General features: G+C 42.4%; 1 protein-coding gene across 2 annotated transcripts in view; it reads left to right on the plus strand.

Annotated features, from left to right (window-relative positions):
• acsf3 (acyl-CoA synthetase family member 3) overlaps nt 1–14,361 on the plus strand; it is an 81,975-nt gene that overhangs the window by 54,360 nt on the left and 13,254 nt on the right. For both annotated transcript variants that reach the window (XM_082160973.1, XM_082160974.1), the window contains exons 8-9: nt 13,401–13,535; nt 14,065–14,176. In XM_082160973.1, coding sequence (XP_082017099.1) covers nt 13,401–13,535; nt 14,065–14,176 — 247 coding nt within the window. The remainder of the gene's footprint in view (nt 1–13,400; nt 13,536–14,064; nt 14,177–14,361) is intronic.

A 14,361-nucleotide genomic window follows, 5' to 3' on the forward strand; every position in this document is an offset into this window, starting at 1 on the left:
TTGTTGTTTAATTTCATACTCCTACTGTTACTGTTTCTTTGTTAATTAAACAAGAACACATTTGAATGTAAACACATCCTTATCATTCGTTTGCTTATGTCCACACCTCATTTAGAGGGTTTGGTTGTAAAATATATCTCTAATATGAAACAGAAGGATAAACAGTGAGTGTTATTGTTCTAGTCATATTTTAGTCATAGTTTTGGATAGAGGCCCACCTGACTGTTAATATGAAGAAAACACATTTTTTCCATACTTCTCTAAAGTTTCTTGGCCACATTGTGACTGCTACTGGAATTAAGGCAGATCCAGAAAAAAACAGACCTGTGCCAAAGAACATAAAGGAAGTCCAGAGATTTTTAGGCATGGCTGGTTGGTATCATAGGTTTGTTCCACACTTTTTTCAAGTGGCTGAAACCTTGAATGCCTTAAAAAGGAAAGGTGCTAAATCTCTTTGGACTTTTCGGATGTTAAACTTCCCTCCAAGCTCTAAAACTGCTCCTTGTGTCTTCACCTGTGTTGGGACATCCTAATCTGAATCTGCCATTTGTCGTCTACACTGATGCATGTGAGGGTGGCTTAGGAGCTGTCCTGGTGCAGCAAACAGGAGTGGGCACTGAGGAAATCTTGGCATTTGCCAGTCGTACCTTGAATCCGGTGGATAGAAATTAAACGACCACTGTGCAAGAATGTTTGGCAGTCGTGTGGGCACTTGGAAAAATTGAGGTACTACTTGGAAGGAAAATTCTTCACCGTCATCACTGATCACTCTTCCTTGAGGTTGGTCTTCAAAATACAGAAACCTAACACTCGCCTAATTCGGTGGGCACTTCGACTCTAGAAATTCAGCTTCACAGTGGAGTACAGGAAAGGGAAGTATAATACGGTTCCTGATGCTTTGTCCTGAGCCCCTGTGGACATTAATGAACCGGGCCTTCTGACTTGTTCCTACGCTCTATCTCTGAAGTCAAAGGTGAAATCTGAGAAAACGGAAGATCTGCCAATCACAGATTTTGACTTCTAGAAAGCAGACGAATCCAGACATTCTCCATCTGTACAAACAAATGGTATAATCAGGAGAAATCACTGTTAATTACTCTACAAAATTTTCCATATTTCCGAATTGTCCAGTTTCCACACAAAAATGTGTACCAATTATACATCCCAACTCAATCTCAACTACTTCAGTCTCTACACAAAGACCCTCTCGCTGGTCATCTTGGCAGATTCATAAACTTTCAAAAGATTGCAAGCTTTGGTGTACTGGCCTAACTTGAACCAAGATGTCAAAGATGTCTTTGAAACGCCTCTCGGGCATGTAAGTGCAATTCCTATCTCTTTGAATGGGGAAACATCAAATTCTCCAGAACTGTTCGCCAAGCTTACGATTAAATTTCATATTTGAAATCACCAATGAAATCGGACAACAAATGTCTCATAAATGTAGTTTCTAAACGCTCGAATTATGACAGAAAACGAAATTTTTCAGGCTGGATCAAGCTAATGCGCAGTGGAAGCACACGTCTGACTGTTTCTAGGAACCGGAGCTTCTAATGGCAGCTGCAGTGATGCGATGACTTTACCAATCGGCGATTGGCTCTTATTTAGAAGGCAGGACTTATTCCGCCTTATTGAGCATTGCACTTTTCCCCATTTGAAACAATACGAGTGACACGTCTTGTGTTATTCTATAGTCTTTGTTCTCGTCCAAAACCATCTCAAGAAAACTCTCCAACTCAGACTTGTTCCCAGGCTCCTTCAAGACCCATAAATGGAGATCGCAATACTCGTTGTATATTAGGAGTATCATGCCCTATTTACATCTGCTCTTTCTTACTGAAACTGGAAAACCGGCCACAGATCCTGGCTTAGCAAGCACTTCTATCAAATCCCCTGTATCACTGGCATATCTCCAGAACACCACTCAATACATTCCTTCCGCATTGGAGCAGCGACCTCAGGTACGAGGTATCTCAGAGGAGACGATCTGAATCTTCACAAGCATATCGCTCTTACATCTGTAACAATCTCAATGACCTCTGTCAAGCCAAGCCTACCTCAGCTCTTCCCAATCTTTGGGGGTCCTAATCACTCGGCCTACATTTAACGTCTCCCGGCCACCAACACCAGACGCCCAGATCAACCTGACCACCATCCCATTTCCCCTTCCTCTTCATCCTCTCCCTTTTTATCCCTAACTTCTTCAATAAATAATTCTCCAACATTCATGGTTGTGGCGTGGTCCTTGCTCGTGAAATGGAATTAACTAGTTAAATGAGGTTCAGGAACAGGACCACGCCTCAACAATCACCTGACTTCTCAAAACCTTCTTATATCGGGCCGCCCCTTACAGTACTGTTTGTCTCGTTCTCTCAAACCCTCCTTTCCCTCTCCTCTCTCATCTATTCAACCATCGTTACCATCCCCTGTTCTCTTCCCTTCCAGGTTATATCGGGGGTCCTAATCACTCGGCCTACCTTTAACTGAGATGATGCCCCCACTCTGAGGGTGCTTTCACACCTCACTGTTTGTTTCGGAACCTGGAGCATTTTCTCCGTTGGTTCGGTTCGTTTAGGCATATGTGAACACGGCAATCGCGCTCGGATCCGCACCAAAACAGTTGCTCCGAGATTGCCTGAACGAGGTGGTCTCGGACCGATTGCAAACGAACTCTGGGGGCGGTTCGCTTGAGGTGTGAAAACAATCCAACCCAACGGACCAACGAGCCAAATGGTAGTATAGTTCATAATGGGAAATGTGCTATATAAATAGCAGTTGTGTCTGATTCTGTGATTATGCATATCAGTTATCACAGTGGAAAACCAAAAGTGCACCTCTTCATCTTAAAATGTTGTGTAATTAAGCTTCTCCGTGCGAGAATGCTGTCGTAATGAAGCCTTGATTCCTGCTCCAGCTGCATTAAAACACTCGTATAGTGTTTGTGTGTGTCTTGACACTGCGCGTTTGAATTTGCTCCTGTATTAATATGAATGTATAATATAATTTAACAGCAGGAATGACGGCTACATTCGTATAGTGTTTGCGTGTGTCTCGACAGTTACAAATAAAGCCACAATAAGCTCATGGAGCGAACTTGTCAATCATCTTGATGGATGACGCAGAGGAAACACTGACCAATAAGAGGACAGTTGTACTCACATGTGACTTGCGTGAACACATTTCGGTACGCTTTGAAAGGTTGCCTTGTGAAAACGAACCGTACCAAGAAGAAACTGCAACATTGTAACTAATTAGTCACTGTTTCGGAGTAAAACAAACAATCTATAGGTGTGAAAACGCCCTGAGTCTCCCGGCCACCAACACCAGACTCCCAGATCAACCTGACCACCATCCCTTTTCCCCTTCTTCTTCATCCTCTGCCTATTTATCCCGAACTTTCTTCAATAAATAATTCTCTAACATTCATGTTTGTGGCATGGTCCTTGCTTGTGAATTTCTATAAATATCCAAACAGAAGCTCAGTTCAAGTGTCACAAACCCAGTCGACAGTCGTTCCTTAAAGCAGTGAGTCAATGTTCCTCACCTCAGTTTTGCTTTCATGGCTGTCGGGGAAAATAGAGTCATTCACACATGTTCAGGAGGAGCAGTGGAGCTCACAGCTTGTCAGAGCGCTGTGTTTGTTCACTGATGTGTAAGTGTGCTGGACGTGAAGCATGGCCTCTGTCACACTGCCCTTTCCAGAGCTGTCAACCCCCCTTCAGCCTCTCCTGCAAGCATATGTGTGTGTGATGTGTGCGTGATGTATTTGTTTACACCCTGAGCTCCCAGCAAAATAGCCTATTAATGTTTGTTTAAAGGAGTAGTTCACTTCAGAATAAAAATGTCCTGATAATTTTCTCTCCCCCACGTCATCCAAGATGTTCATGTCTTTCTTTCTTCAGTCGAAAAGAAATGAAGGTTTTTGAGGAAAACATTCCAGAGTTTTTCTCCATATAGTGACTTTAATGGGGTCCAACGGGTTGAAGGTCCAAATGTGAGTTTCAGTGCAGCTTCAAAGTCTCGACACGATCCAGCCGAGGAATAAGAGTCTTATCTAGACAAACCATCCGCCATTTTATAAACATTTATATACTTTTAACCACTAATGCTCGTCTTGCACTAGCTGTGATGCGACACACATTACGTAATCACGTTGAAAGATCACACGGAAGTTGGTGGAAGTACTGACCTAGTGTTTACAAAGCGAACATGCAAAGACTACTGTAAGTCAAATGCCATTTACAAAAAAATAAAAATAATAAAAGGTAAAACCACGATCTCGGATGATTTTGAAGTTGACTCCAGGAACCGGAACATGCGTGACCTTTCAATGTGATTATGCTGGTTTGTCTAGATAAGACTCTTATTCCTCGACTGGGATCGTGTCGAGACTTTGAAGCTGCACTGAAACTCACATTTGGACCTTCAACCCGTTGGACTCCATTGAATTCACTATATGAAGAAAAATACTGGAATGTTTTCCTCAAAAATTTCTTCTCGACTGAAGAAAGAAAGACATGAACATCTTGGATGACGTGGGGGAGAGAAAATTATCAGGACATTTTTATTCTGAAGTGAACTACTCCTTTAAGTGTTGGCATGTGTTTGTTAGCATTTTTGGGTAAGTCTTTTTCGTGTGCATGCTAAAACTACATATTTTACATATTTTCAAAAATCTAAACCAAACATATGTTAAATCAGTGCTCTCTTGTCACCAAACCTCAGCTCACCATCTCATATGACACTATATGTGGAAGTAGTGTGAAGGATGACTTCGCTTTAAATGCACGAGTCGTCTTTGGGATGCTTTCTCCTCATTGCATCATGTGTTCGTCCTTGTTTAGCTTGCAACATGGCTGCGTTCACTTAACCGCCTCAGCCAGACTGAGGGGAAAAAAAAACTTGTGCAATATAGCTTCTTATCGTTTTAATTAGGAAAGCCGCTGGGCCGTAGCGCTTCTGCAGTGACTTCAGTAGACTGATGCCACACATTTTAATGTGTGTGAAAGATAGTGTGTGTGTGTGTGTGTGTGTGTTTGTACTTGTACAACTATCTTTGTGAGGACCAGTTTGAGTTTTAGACCATTGGAGTGAGGACAAAGAGAGTAAAGTGAGGACATTTTGGCCGGTCCTCACTTTCTGAGAGCCTTTAAAGGCCTGTTTGAGGGTCAAGACTTGGTTTTAGGGATAAGGTTATAATGAGGTTAAGGGTCGGTTTAGGGTCAGGTTTCGGGTTAGGCACTTAGTTGTGATGGGTAAGGTGAGGGTAAGCGGCTAGAGATTGCATTGTATCAATGAATGTCCTCATAAAGATAGATGTACAAGAATGTGTGTGTGAGCGCGTGTGTGTGTTTGTGTTTGTGTGTGTGGTTAACTCTACGTTAAGGGGACAAAATTTGGTCCCCATAAGGAAAACATCTAATAAAATAAATGCTGCCACTGCGTTTATGCAGCGGTTCATATTAGTGTTCGCGCAATTACTCGTTTTAACTAGTCGACCTGAAAAGTTGTGGTCATGTAAAAGTTGTAGTCATGTAGTTGACGGGTCATTGCTTACCTGATGTCATTGACTCACAGCATCTGAGTCTTTGCCGTTTAATTAGTGTACTGCTATTGAATTATTTAAATTCCGTACTGTTACGGAAATACTGCAGAAATGTTGTTTATTTTTTACCGTTCAGGACAAAAAATATTTTTCATGGAAGAGGTAGCTGTCAGCTGTTGTTGTTGAATCATATTGCAGCTGGTTTATATACAGTGGTATTCATATCCACATGCTCATCGACACTATCCTTCTCTTGCTTTTAATCGTAGAAGAAAACCCCTGACATGCGGATTTAATACTTTCTGTGACCTTTGACCCCTCCCCAGGGGCATTACGGGTGCTTAAAGCGGATGAAACACCTACAGTTTATCAGTCCTCATGTCAAACATGTTCCTGCTTCATTTCCATGAGAAGGAAGCTATGCCGCCGTGACCAAATTACACCTTGCGTTTACGGATAGGGTTATTTTAAAGAGGCGAGTGTAAATACACACTTACTGCTGTTAACACCCAGACATTTTCCCCACTCACACACACACACTCTCTCTCTCTCTCTCTCTCTCTCTCTCTCTCTCTCTCTCTCTTCGTCTCCTTCCACCCACCGCTTCTCCTTCACCTCACCCCATCCTATCACTGTGGAGCAGTGGTCTGTGAAGAAATTCCCAATATCTAAATTTACACACTGTATCAATCTTGTTTAATAGACTGGAAAGCTTATTGCTCCAGTGCTGGGCGGCGGGAGAGGGCAGCGCTGATAAATTGCGCCGTCCCCGCGACAGCCGCCCATGATGTATAATGAAATATTTATGATTTATCCCAGCTAATAAACTGAAATGAAGAGCCTGATGTATGGGAACAGATGGGCCCTCTATTGATGCCGTGCTCCTCGCTGGAGATGGGGAGAGAGAGAGAGAGACAGAGAGAGAGAGAGAGGGATGGAGGAGAGAGAGAGAGAGAGAGAGAGGGATGGAGGAGAGAGAGGGAGAGAGAGAGAGGGATGGGGGAGAGAGTCCACGGGGGGGAAAAGATGTACGTTTTATTGAAAATTAAAGAAACGGCGGTTAATATGTGCACTTCGTATACAAAAATCCTCGTTTATGTTGCGCCGTCTGATATGGCAAACATATTGGACTTATACTGACGCCTATCATGCGAACGTTTTCAGTTGCCACTGTAGAAATGCGCTATGCACATCAGCCATGATTCATTTATTCCTTTATAACAGTGAACAGGGCCTAAAACTTTTTTTTTTGCCACACCTGCAAATGGCCGGTGAGTTAAGAAAATTTACCGTTCAAAAATATATTTACCAGTCATGACACAAAAACAGGCAGTTATGACGCCAACATTTTAGATACCAGTGAAAATTCACATTCCTCTATTTCAATTTGATGCCACAACAGCTAAAACTTCTAGCTTAACTAATATAAATGTATTGTTAATGTTTAAAATTTACAGAAAAGTATACAGTCAGTAATAAAATAAGAACAAACAATCAAATTAAAAGCAAAAGCACAATATATAAATACAATACAATACACACAAATTAAATAAACAGTGCTCTTCAGGCAGGTCTAGTAGTTTTCAGGTACCGAAATTTAATGAAGTAGGCTAATCAAATAAATAACAATGCATAGTATTCATATCCTTCTTAAAGTTCAAGAGTAGTGAGTAGCAGGATTATTAGGATGCTGTCACTTTAAGACCGAATGCACGCGCGGTTCATGCGTTTTGTGTTTGCGTTCACTTAAGACATAACAGATTATGTTTACTAGGATACTCGTCGAGACTGGCGCTTTTTTTTTTTTTTTTACATAATTTTGAGTGAATTTGTCCATTGTAGTGGATGTTAAACTTCCCACACAGCGCTTGAGTAACAAATTCCTTTTTGCATGTTCCAGTGCTTGAATATTTGCATTAGAAAGGCTGAACCTTTTGTGATGCCTACTTAAAGGATTAGTTCACTTTCAAAAAAAATGTGCTGATAATTTGCCAGCAGCCATGTCACCCTGTAGCCCAAGACTGGTTGCCCACTGAAGCTAAGCAGGGTTGAGCCTGGTTAGTACCTGGATGGGAGACCTCCTGGGAAAAACCAGGTTGCTGCTGGAAGAGGTGTTAGTGAGGCCAGTAGGGGGTGCTCACCCTGTGGTCTGTGTGGGTCCTAATGCCCCAGTGTAGTGATGGGGACACTATACTGTCAAAGAGCACCGTCCTTCGGATGAGACGTAAAACCGAGGCCCTGACTCTCTGTGGTCATTAAAAATCCCATGGCACTTCTCGTAAAGAGTAGGGGTGTAACCCCGGTGTCCTGGCCACATTCCACCCATTGGCCCTTAACAATCATGGCCTCCTAATAATCCCCTTCCATTGAATTGGCGCTATCACTCTCTCTCCTCTCTCCACCTATAGCTGGTGTGTGGTGAGCACACTGGCGCCGTTGTACTGTGGCTGCCGTCGCATCATCCAAGTGGATGCTGCACACTGGTGGTGGTTGAGGAGAGATCCCCTGATATGATTGTAAAGCGCTTTGGGTGTACAGTAGTACATTTGAAAGTGCTATATAAATGCCTCATTCATTCATTCATTCATTCAATTTACTCCCACCGATGTCATCCAAGATGTCTTTCTTTCTTCAGTCGAAAATAAATTAAGGTTTTTGAGGAAAACATTCCAGGATTTTTCTACACAGAATGGACTTCAATGGCAACCAACTATACCAATGTTCAAAGAAGGTTCAAATGTCCGTCTCAATGCAGCTTCAAAGTCTCGACATGATCCCAGTCGAGAAATAAGAGTCTTATACAGCGAAACCATCGGTCATTTTCTAAAATAAAACCATAAATGCCCGTCTTGTACCATCTCTGAGATGTGCGACGTATTATGTCGTCCACGTTGGAAAGGTCACGAAAAAAAATATATATAATAATAAATTAAAACAAAGATGTCGGACGATTTTGAAGTTGGAGGAGAAAATGAGATGACATTTTTCGCCCTTCCCTTCCTTTCTGAACCGGAGTACACAGACAAATAACTTAGATGGATGACGTGACGCGTGACCTTTCCAACGTGATGACGTAATACGCGGCGCATCTCAGAGATGGTACACGACGAGCATTTGTGGTTAAAAAGTTTTTTTTTTTTTTTTTTAAATGACGGATCGTTTCTCTGGATAAGACTCTTATCTCTCGACTGGGATCGTGTCGAGACTTTGAAGCTGCATTGAGACGGACATTTGAACCTTCTTTGATCATTGGTATAGTAAAGTTGGTTGCCATTGAAGTCCATTCTGTGTAGAAAAATCCTGGAATGTTTTCCTCAAAAACTTTAATTTCTTTTCGACTGAAGAAAGAAAGACATGGATATCTTGGATGACATCGGGGTGAGTAAATTATCAGCAAAACATTTTTTGAAAGTGAACTAATCCTTTAACCTCCCCTCTCTCTCTCTCTCTCTCTCTCACTCACACACACACACACACACAGACCATAACCCATGACATATCGTCCTTAACCTCCAGACAGCTCACACACATGCTCTCTCGTTTCTCAACTCCCCTTCGCCACAGCTGGGTCTTAGCACTCAATAATGATCCACGCTGGACATCCAACACCTTTGCCCAATGTTCTTTCCTCCTTTTCTTTCACACTCAGTCACTCGCCTGCTATGACCTATTTCCCGTCGTCTTCATGGTCCTGCCCCAGCTGAGCCCCAACACTCGATGAGAAGAGTCTCTTTGTCTCCGCTCTGCTAAAGAGATTGGAAGACTGCCTGGCTAGTGATGGCTTGTACTTTCCAGACTCAGATTGAAATCTTTGGCCTCTCATCAAGGTGTGTTAAAGTGGAGTATAACACCTTGTCCTAACCAGGCATGTCATGATAAAGCAAAAAAGCTGAATTTTCCCTCTCTCTCTGATGTTAATCTGAGATTGTTCTAACCAGCAACAACTGCGACAAGCCATGCACAACTTTGTCAGTTGCTTGGTTTAATTTACAGTGAGAGAATATGTCTACTTCCTTACTACATAGTATGCAAAAAGAAGTATGGCAAATAAGTCTGAATATGGAGTATTCATAAAACAAATAACAATTGGTAAATAATACCCAGATGACCTACTAGTTCAGCCGAGATTTTGTAGTGTGCATCAGATCTCTAATGAGTCTACGTGAGAGTCGTCGTCGTCTTTGGGGACAGCTTTCTCTGTACTACGATCTTTGGGGTGAACGTGATTTCACCAAGTACAACATGTTCCTGGATCAAAATGTTGATCCTGGGACAACATTCCAATCAGCCAATCGATAAGAATCGGAATTGATTGGCAGAATCGGAATTAGAATCATTAAAATTCAAACGAATGGTAATCCTTACAGTCGATACTCTTTGACATAATGCCGCTTTGACTGTCGGGTAGAAGTCTGCAGCGGAGCTCGTCTCAGTGCAGGCTTTGCAAAAGTGCGCATCGAGGGTAGTCTGGCTCTCACCAGACCAAGCTCAATCTTTTAAGATTGAACAATGGTCTGGGGAGTCTGCCATGTATTTTCTACTGCACAAGAGGCGTGATCAACTGGCATTGTTCAAATGACTCTGTACGCAATTGGATAGTCCTTCAACCAATCAGACCAACGATCCGGGTGACATACTTTGCAGAGCTACGTGAAAACTCCAGGCAGCAAATGTGTAACCAAACGTGTTGTTCAGCGGTTTGCAGAAGCAGCAATTGAATCGAGCGATTTTTGCAGGTTATGCAAAAAAAAAAAACATAAAAGTGAGTGGTGTTTACACCCACTCGAGCGATTTGTTTGCTAAAAAGCAGTCATTGAGCATCATCGAGAGGTTAAAAGGAATTGTACCAAGCTGTAACGGCTCTGGAATTGGATTGGATTAAACCTGCCAATAGCGCGCCAGGTGCATAAGCCAGTTTGTGATTGGTTACCGCAAATTTGTAAAGGAAGCAGCAGAGATAAATGTACAGGTTTCCAGCCTGAGCTGCAGGGCGAGATCAAATCAAAACCCAGTCTACATCGAGGGTGCATATCGTCTGCAAATGAGCACCTTTCTGAAACCTAAAATGACAAACGTGACACCTTACGGTCTTGTGGACTTAACGGACCATTCTAAGTGCACAAGACTGCAAGTGCACATGGAGTGTGCCATTTGGGACAGGGCCTTCAGCTCTCCATAGCTGTACATCAAACATCAAATATGTTTTAATTGTTACTCTGTTGCACTATTTCACTTTCAGTAGCCCCTTTCACACAGAGATACACAGATAATGTGTCCCGGGATTTGTCACGGGATCGTTTGATTTTGGTTCATTCACACTGCCAGTGATTTTCCGGAATCTGTTAGTGCGTTCACACACATCGGGACTGATCCGGGACTGCGTTCCGGGACTGATCCCGGCAATGTTACTAGGTCCCCATCCCGGCATCGATCCCTGCATCAATCCCGGGACGTGTTTGCGTTCACACAGAAGGCACTCTAGCAATTTTTCGGCAATTTCCCGGGATCAACGCGCTGTGTGAAAAGGGCTAGTGAGGAAACCTGATGCCGGAAACTTGCAGCTGGTTTGGAAAGGGTGTCCCACACTCCCTCTGCTGCTGATGGCTGTAGTGTGTGTGTGTGTGTGTGTGTGTGTGTGTGTGTGTGTGTGTGTGTGTGTGTGTGTGTGTGTGTGTGTGTGTGTGTGTGTGTGTGTGTGTGTGTGTCTTATAGGGTGGTAATTAAGCAGTCTCCAGCTGAGCGGCTGTGTGCAATTGGTTTTTAAGATTGCAAGCAGAAGATCTTGAGCCTGACTACAGGCTATTATTAAAGCCCAGAAGAAGACAACTTACAGCAGCCACACACACACACACACAAGCCTTATAGTCTTATTTCTACCCCCTTCCACAGCTGTTTTTCACTGCTTGAGCCCCATATAGGGATGAGCGATATGGACTTATCACAATATTTTCTGGTATTTATTGCGATGACTATATTAATATAGTACCATTCACCACTGGCTAAAACTGATAGCTTCATGCATTCTTGAGAGCCTCAGAAACACAAACATTGATCTAAAGTAAAACGTACACATCATCAAATAAGCTCCTATAATATACCAATTACATAAAAGAATAAAATAAAACAGTAAAAATCCAAACACCAGCCCTTGCAGAAATGGAAAAGTTGCAGATATACGTTTCTTCTGTAAAAGTGCAGATAATGTTTAAATAGTGCAACTGTACTGAAAAACATCACACAATAATAATTCGAATCAATTACAAGTTTGAAATGTAAAAAACTAACAATAATACTGATAAGATAATAATACTACTACTAATAACAATATAAACCGCACTAAGGATTGATGAGCTGCTGGGTTCATGAATATTAATCACGTCTGCGTTTCCGCATTAGTTTCTGCTTGTTTATAAAGGCTGAATAATTCCAAATGATAAACTCCAATAAACGATAAACTCCGCCTCAGCTTCACATCTGCCTTCCGCCATAGTTGGTTTCTCTCTGCACGTGAGCTGCGAATAGTTCCCAAACAGAAATACGTCATCAAGGCTTAATCGTTATTATCGGGGGAAGACTCTTTTTTCTTTTTTATGATTTATTCATACATTTTAAGATACATTACAAAACAGTGGGAGACAAAAAGACACTAAAATATGTAACGCTGTACAGATACACCGAAGTCCCACAAGAAACAAAACAACAACAACAACAAAAAACAATCCAGTACAATCCTGCATACAGTAAACCCAATTATATATTGACCAGACAATACAGAAGTAGTATCATCTAGGCTGGTGATTGGTGGGCTTGGGGTCAGGGAATGGGGTCCAAAATCAAACACAGAGAGCAGGGTCAAGCTGGAGAGTTTGGACATGTTCACGAAGGGGTTGCCAAAGCTTGACAAAAATAGCACTAGGACGGCGAAGAGAGCACCTAATTTTCTCTAATTTCATGAAATGTGACCCTGGATCACAAATCCAGTCACATGGGTATATTTGTGGCAATGGCCTTTGCATGGGTCAAAATTATAGATTTTTCTTTTATGGCAAAAATCATTAGGATATTAAGTAAAGATCATGTTCCATGAAGATATTTTGTAAATTTCCTACCGTAAATATATCAAACATGTATTTCTGTGAGTGAATGCAGCACAATCGCCAACATAAATGGACAACTTTAAAGGAGATTTTCTCAATGTTTCGATTTTTTTGCACCCTCAGATTCCAGATGTTCAAATCTAGGCCAAATATTGTCCTATCAAAACAAACCATACATCAATGGAAAGCTTATTTATTCAGCTTCCAAGTGATGTATACATCTCAATTTCCAGAAATTGACCCATGTGACTGGTTTTGTGGTCCAGGGTCACAAATAAAGAACATCTCTAACCCAGCAAGTGTGAGACGGAGGGTGAGGGCTCTTCCAATTCAATAGAATTAACCGTCTAGCCAAAAGAGTTTAAAAAGCTACAAAGTCTGAAGGAAAAGAATGGCCAGGCTGGAAAACCCCAAATAAACCAATAATTGGACAAAGTGGTATTGTCCAATGGCTGACAATTAGCCTCCAACAGGAAGACAGGGCAGGACCAGAACATATGAATTAAAGTGGCTGAACCAGAATGACACAGGTCACACTCCGGGTCAATAGAGGGGTTAATGCAAGCTAACCTGGTTTTGGACCAGTGTGGGAAGACTAATTCTTATCGTGAGGAGAATTTTTACCGGTATATCTCAAACGATAATATATCGCCCATCCCTTGCCCCATATGGACTGTTCAGTGATTAATAGAGGCGTAGCCCTCCGTTAAACTGTGTAGAGTTAGGTGTAACTCGAAGGGCTCTGGTTTCTCTTTCAGGTGACACCGCGGTCTACAGAGATGGCGTGTACTGGATCTTGGGCCGCACTTCAGTGGACATCATCAAGAGCGGAGGATACAAGATCAGTGCACTAGACGTGGAGAGACATCTGCTAGCCCACCCAGATATCACAGGTACACACACATTCATGCAAATACTCATGAACAGAGGATGAAATATCAAGCATAGCGTCAGTTCTGGCAGGTCACGTTAGTCAAGTTCGCATCAGCTGACTCTCAGCTGATACACGTCTACCTATAGGAATACGACGCCTATCACTGTATACATATAAGCTCCTTCAGTATTATCAGCAGCTCTCGCGTTTCTCAGGAGCTCATTACCCTCCTCCCTCCCCAGCTCCTCCTGTCGTCAGTCAGGATTTGGCGCTCTGATTCCCCTTGAATCAGTATCAATTCTCGAATTATGTTGTACTTTAAAATCTTGAATTAATGATATCTGCAATACTTTCATGTTGGTTCTGTTCTGTTTATCTGTTAAGGGGGGTTATTGCTGCTCTCCCTGCTCTTATCCATGCTAGGCTTCATGGATGCGCAGGGAGTTCTCGCCCAGAACGGAACCATACCGCCAATCCAAACTGTATGCTTATTGTCAATCGTATTTGACGATAGTGGTCCTGACAGAAATGCCCCTTGTTTTCCTCAGATGTGGCTGTGATTGGTGCTCCAGACGCTGTGTGGGGTCAGAAGGTCACCGCAGTTGTGCAGCTGAGGAACGGGAAGACCATGAGTCTGTCGATGCTGAAGGCCTGGGCCAGGTAACTCATAGCCTCACTGAGCCAGAGTTTTGACTATCAACATTAGAGATGTTAACGATGAATCGACGATTGATTAATTGTCGATAATACATTTAATCGATAAAACTTATTGATTGTCGATTAAGCAGGTTCATGCGCGTGCGTGCGTGCTGCTCAACCGCAAAACTTGTAAAGCGAGCACGCCG

The sequence above is a fragment of the Leuciscus leuciscus genome (assembly GCF_965113295.1).
Source record: "Leuciscus leuciscus genome assembly, chromosome: 2".
In the NCBI taxonomy this organism is placed as follows: domain Eukaryota; kingdom Metazoa; phylum Chordata; class Actinopteri; order Cypriniformes; family Leuciscidae; genus Leuciscus; species Leuciscus leuciscus.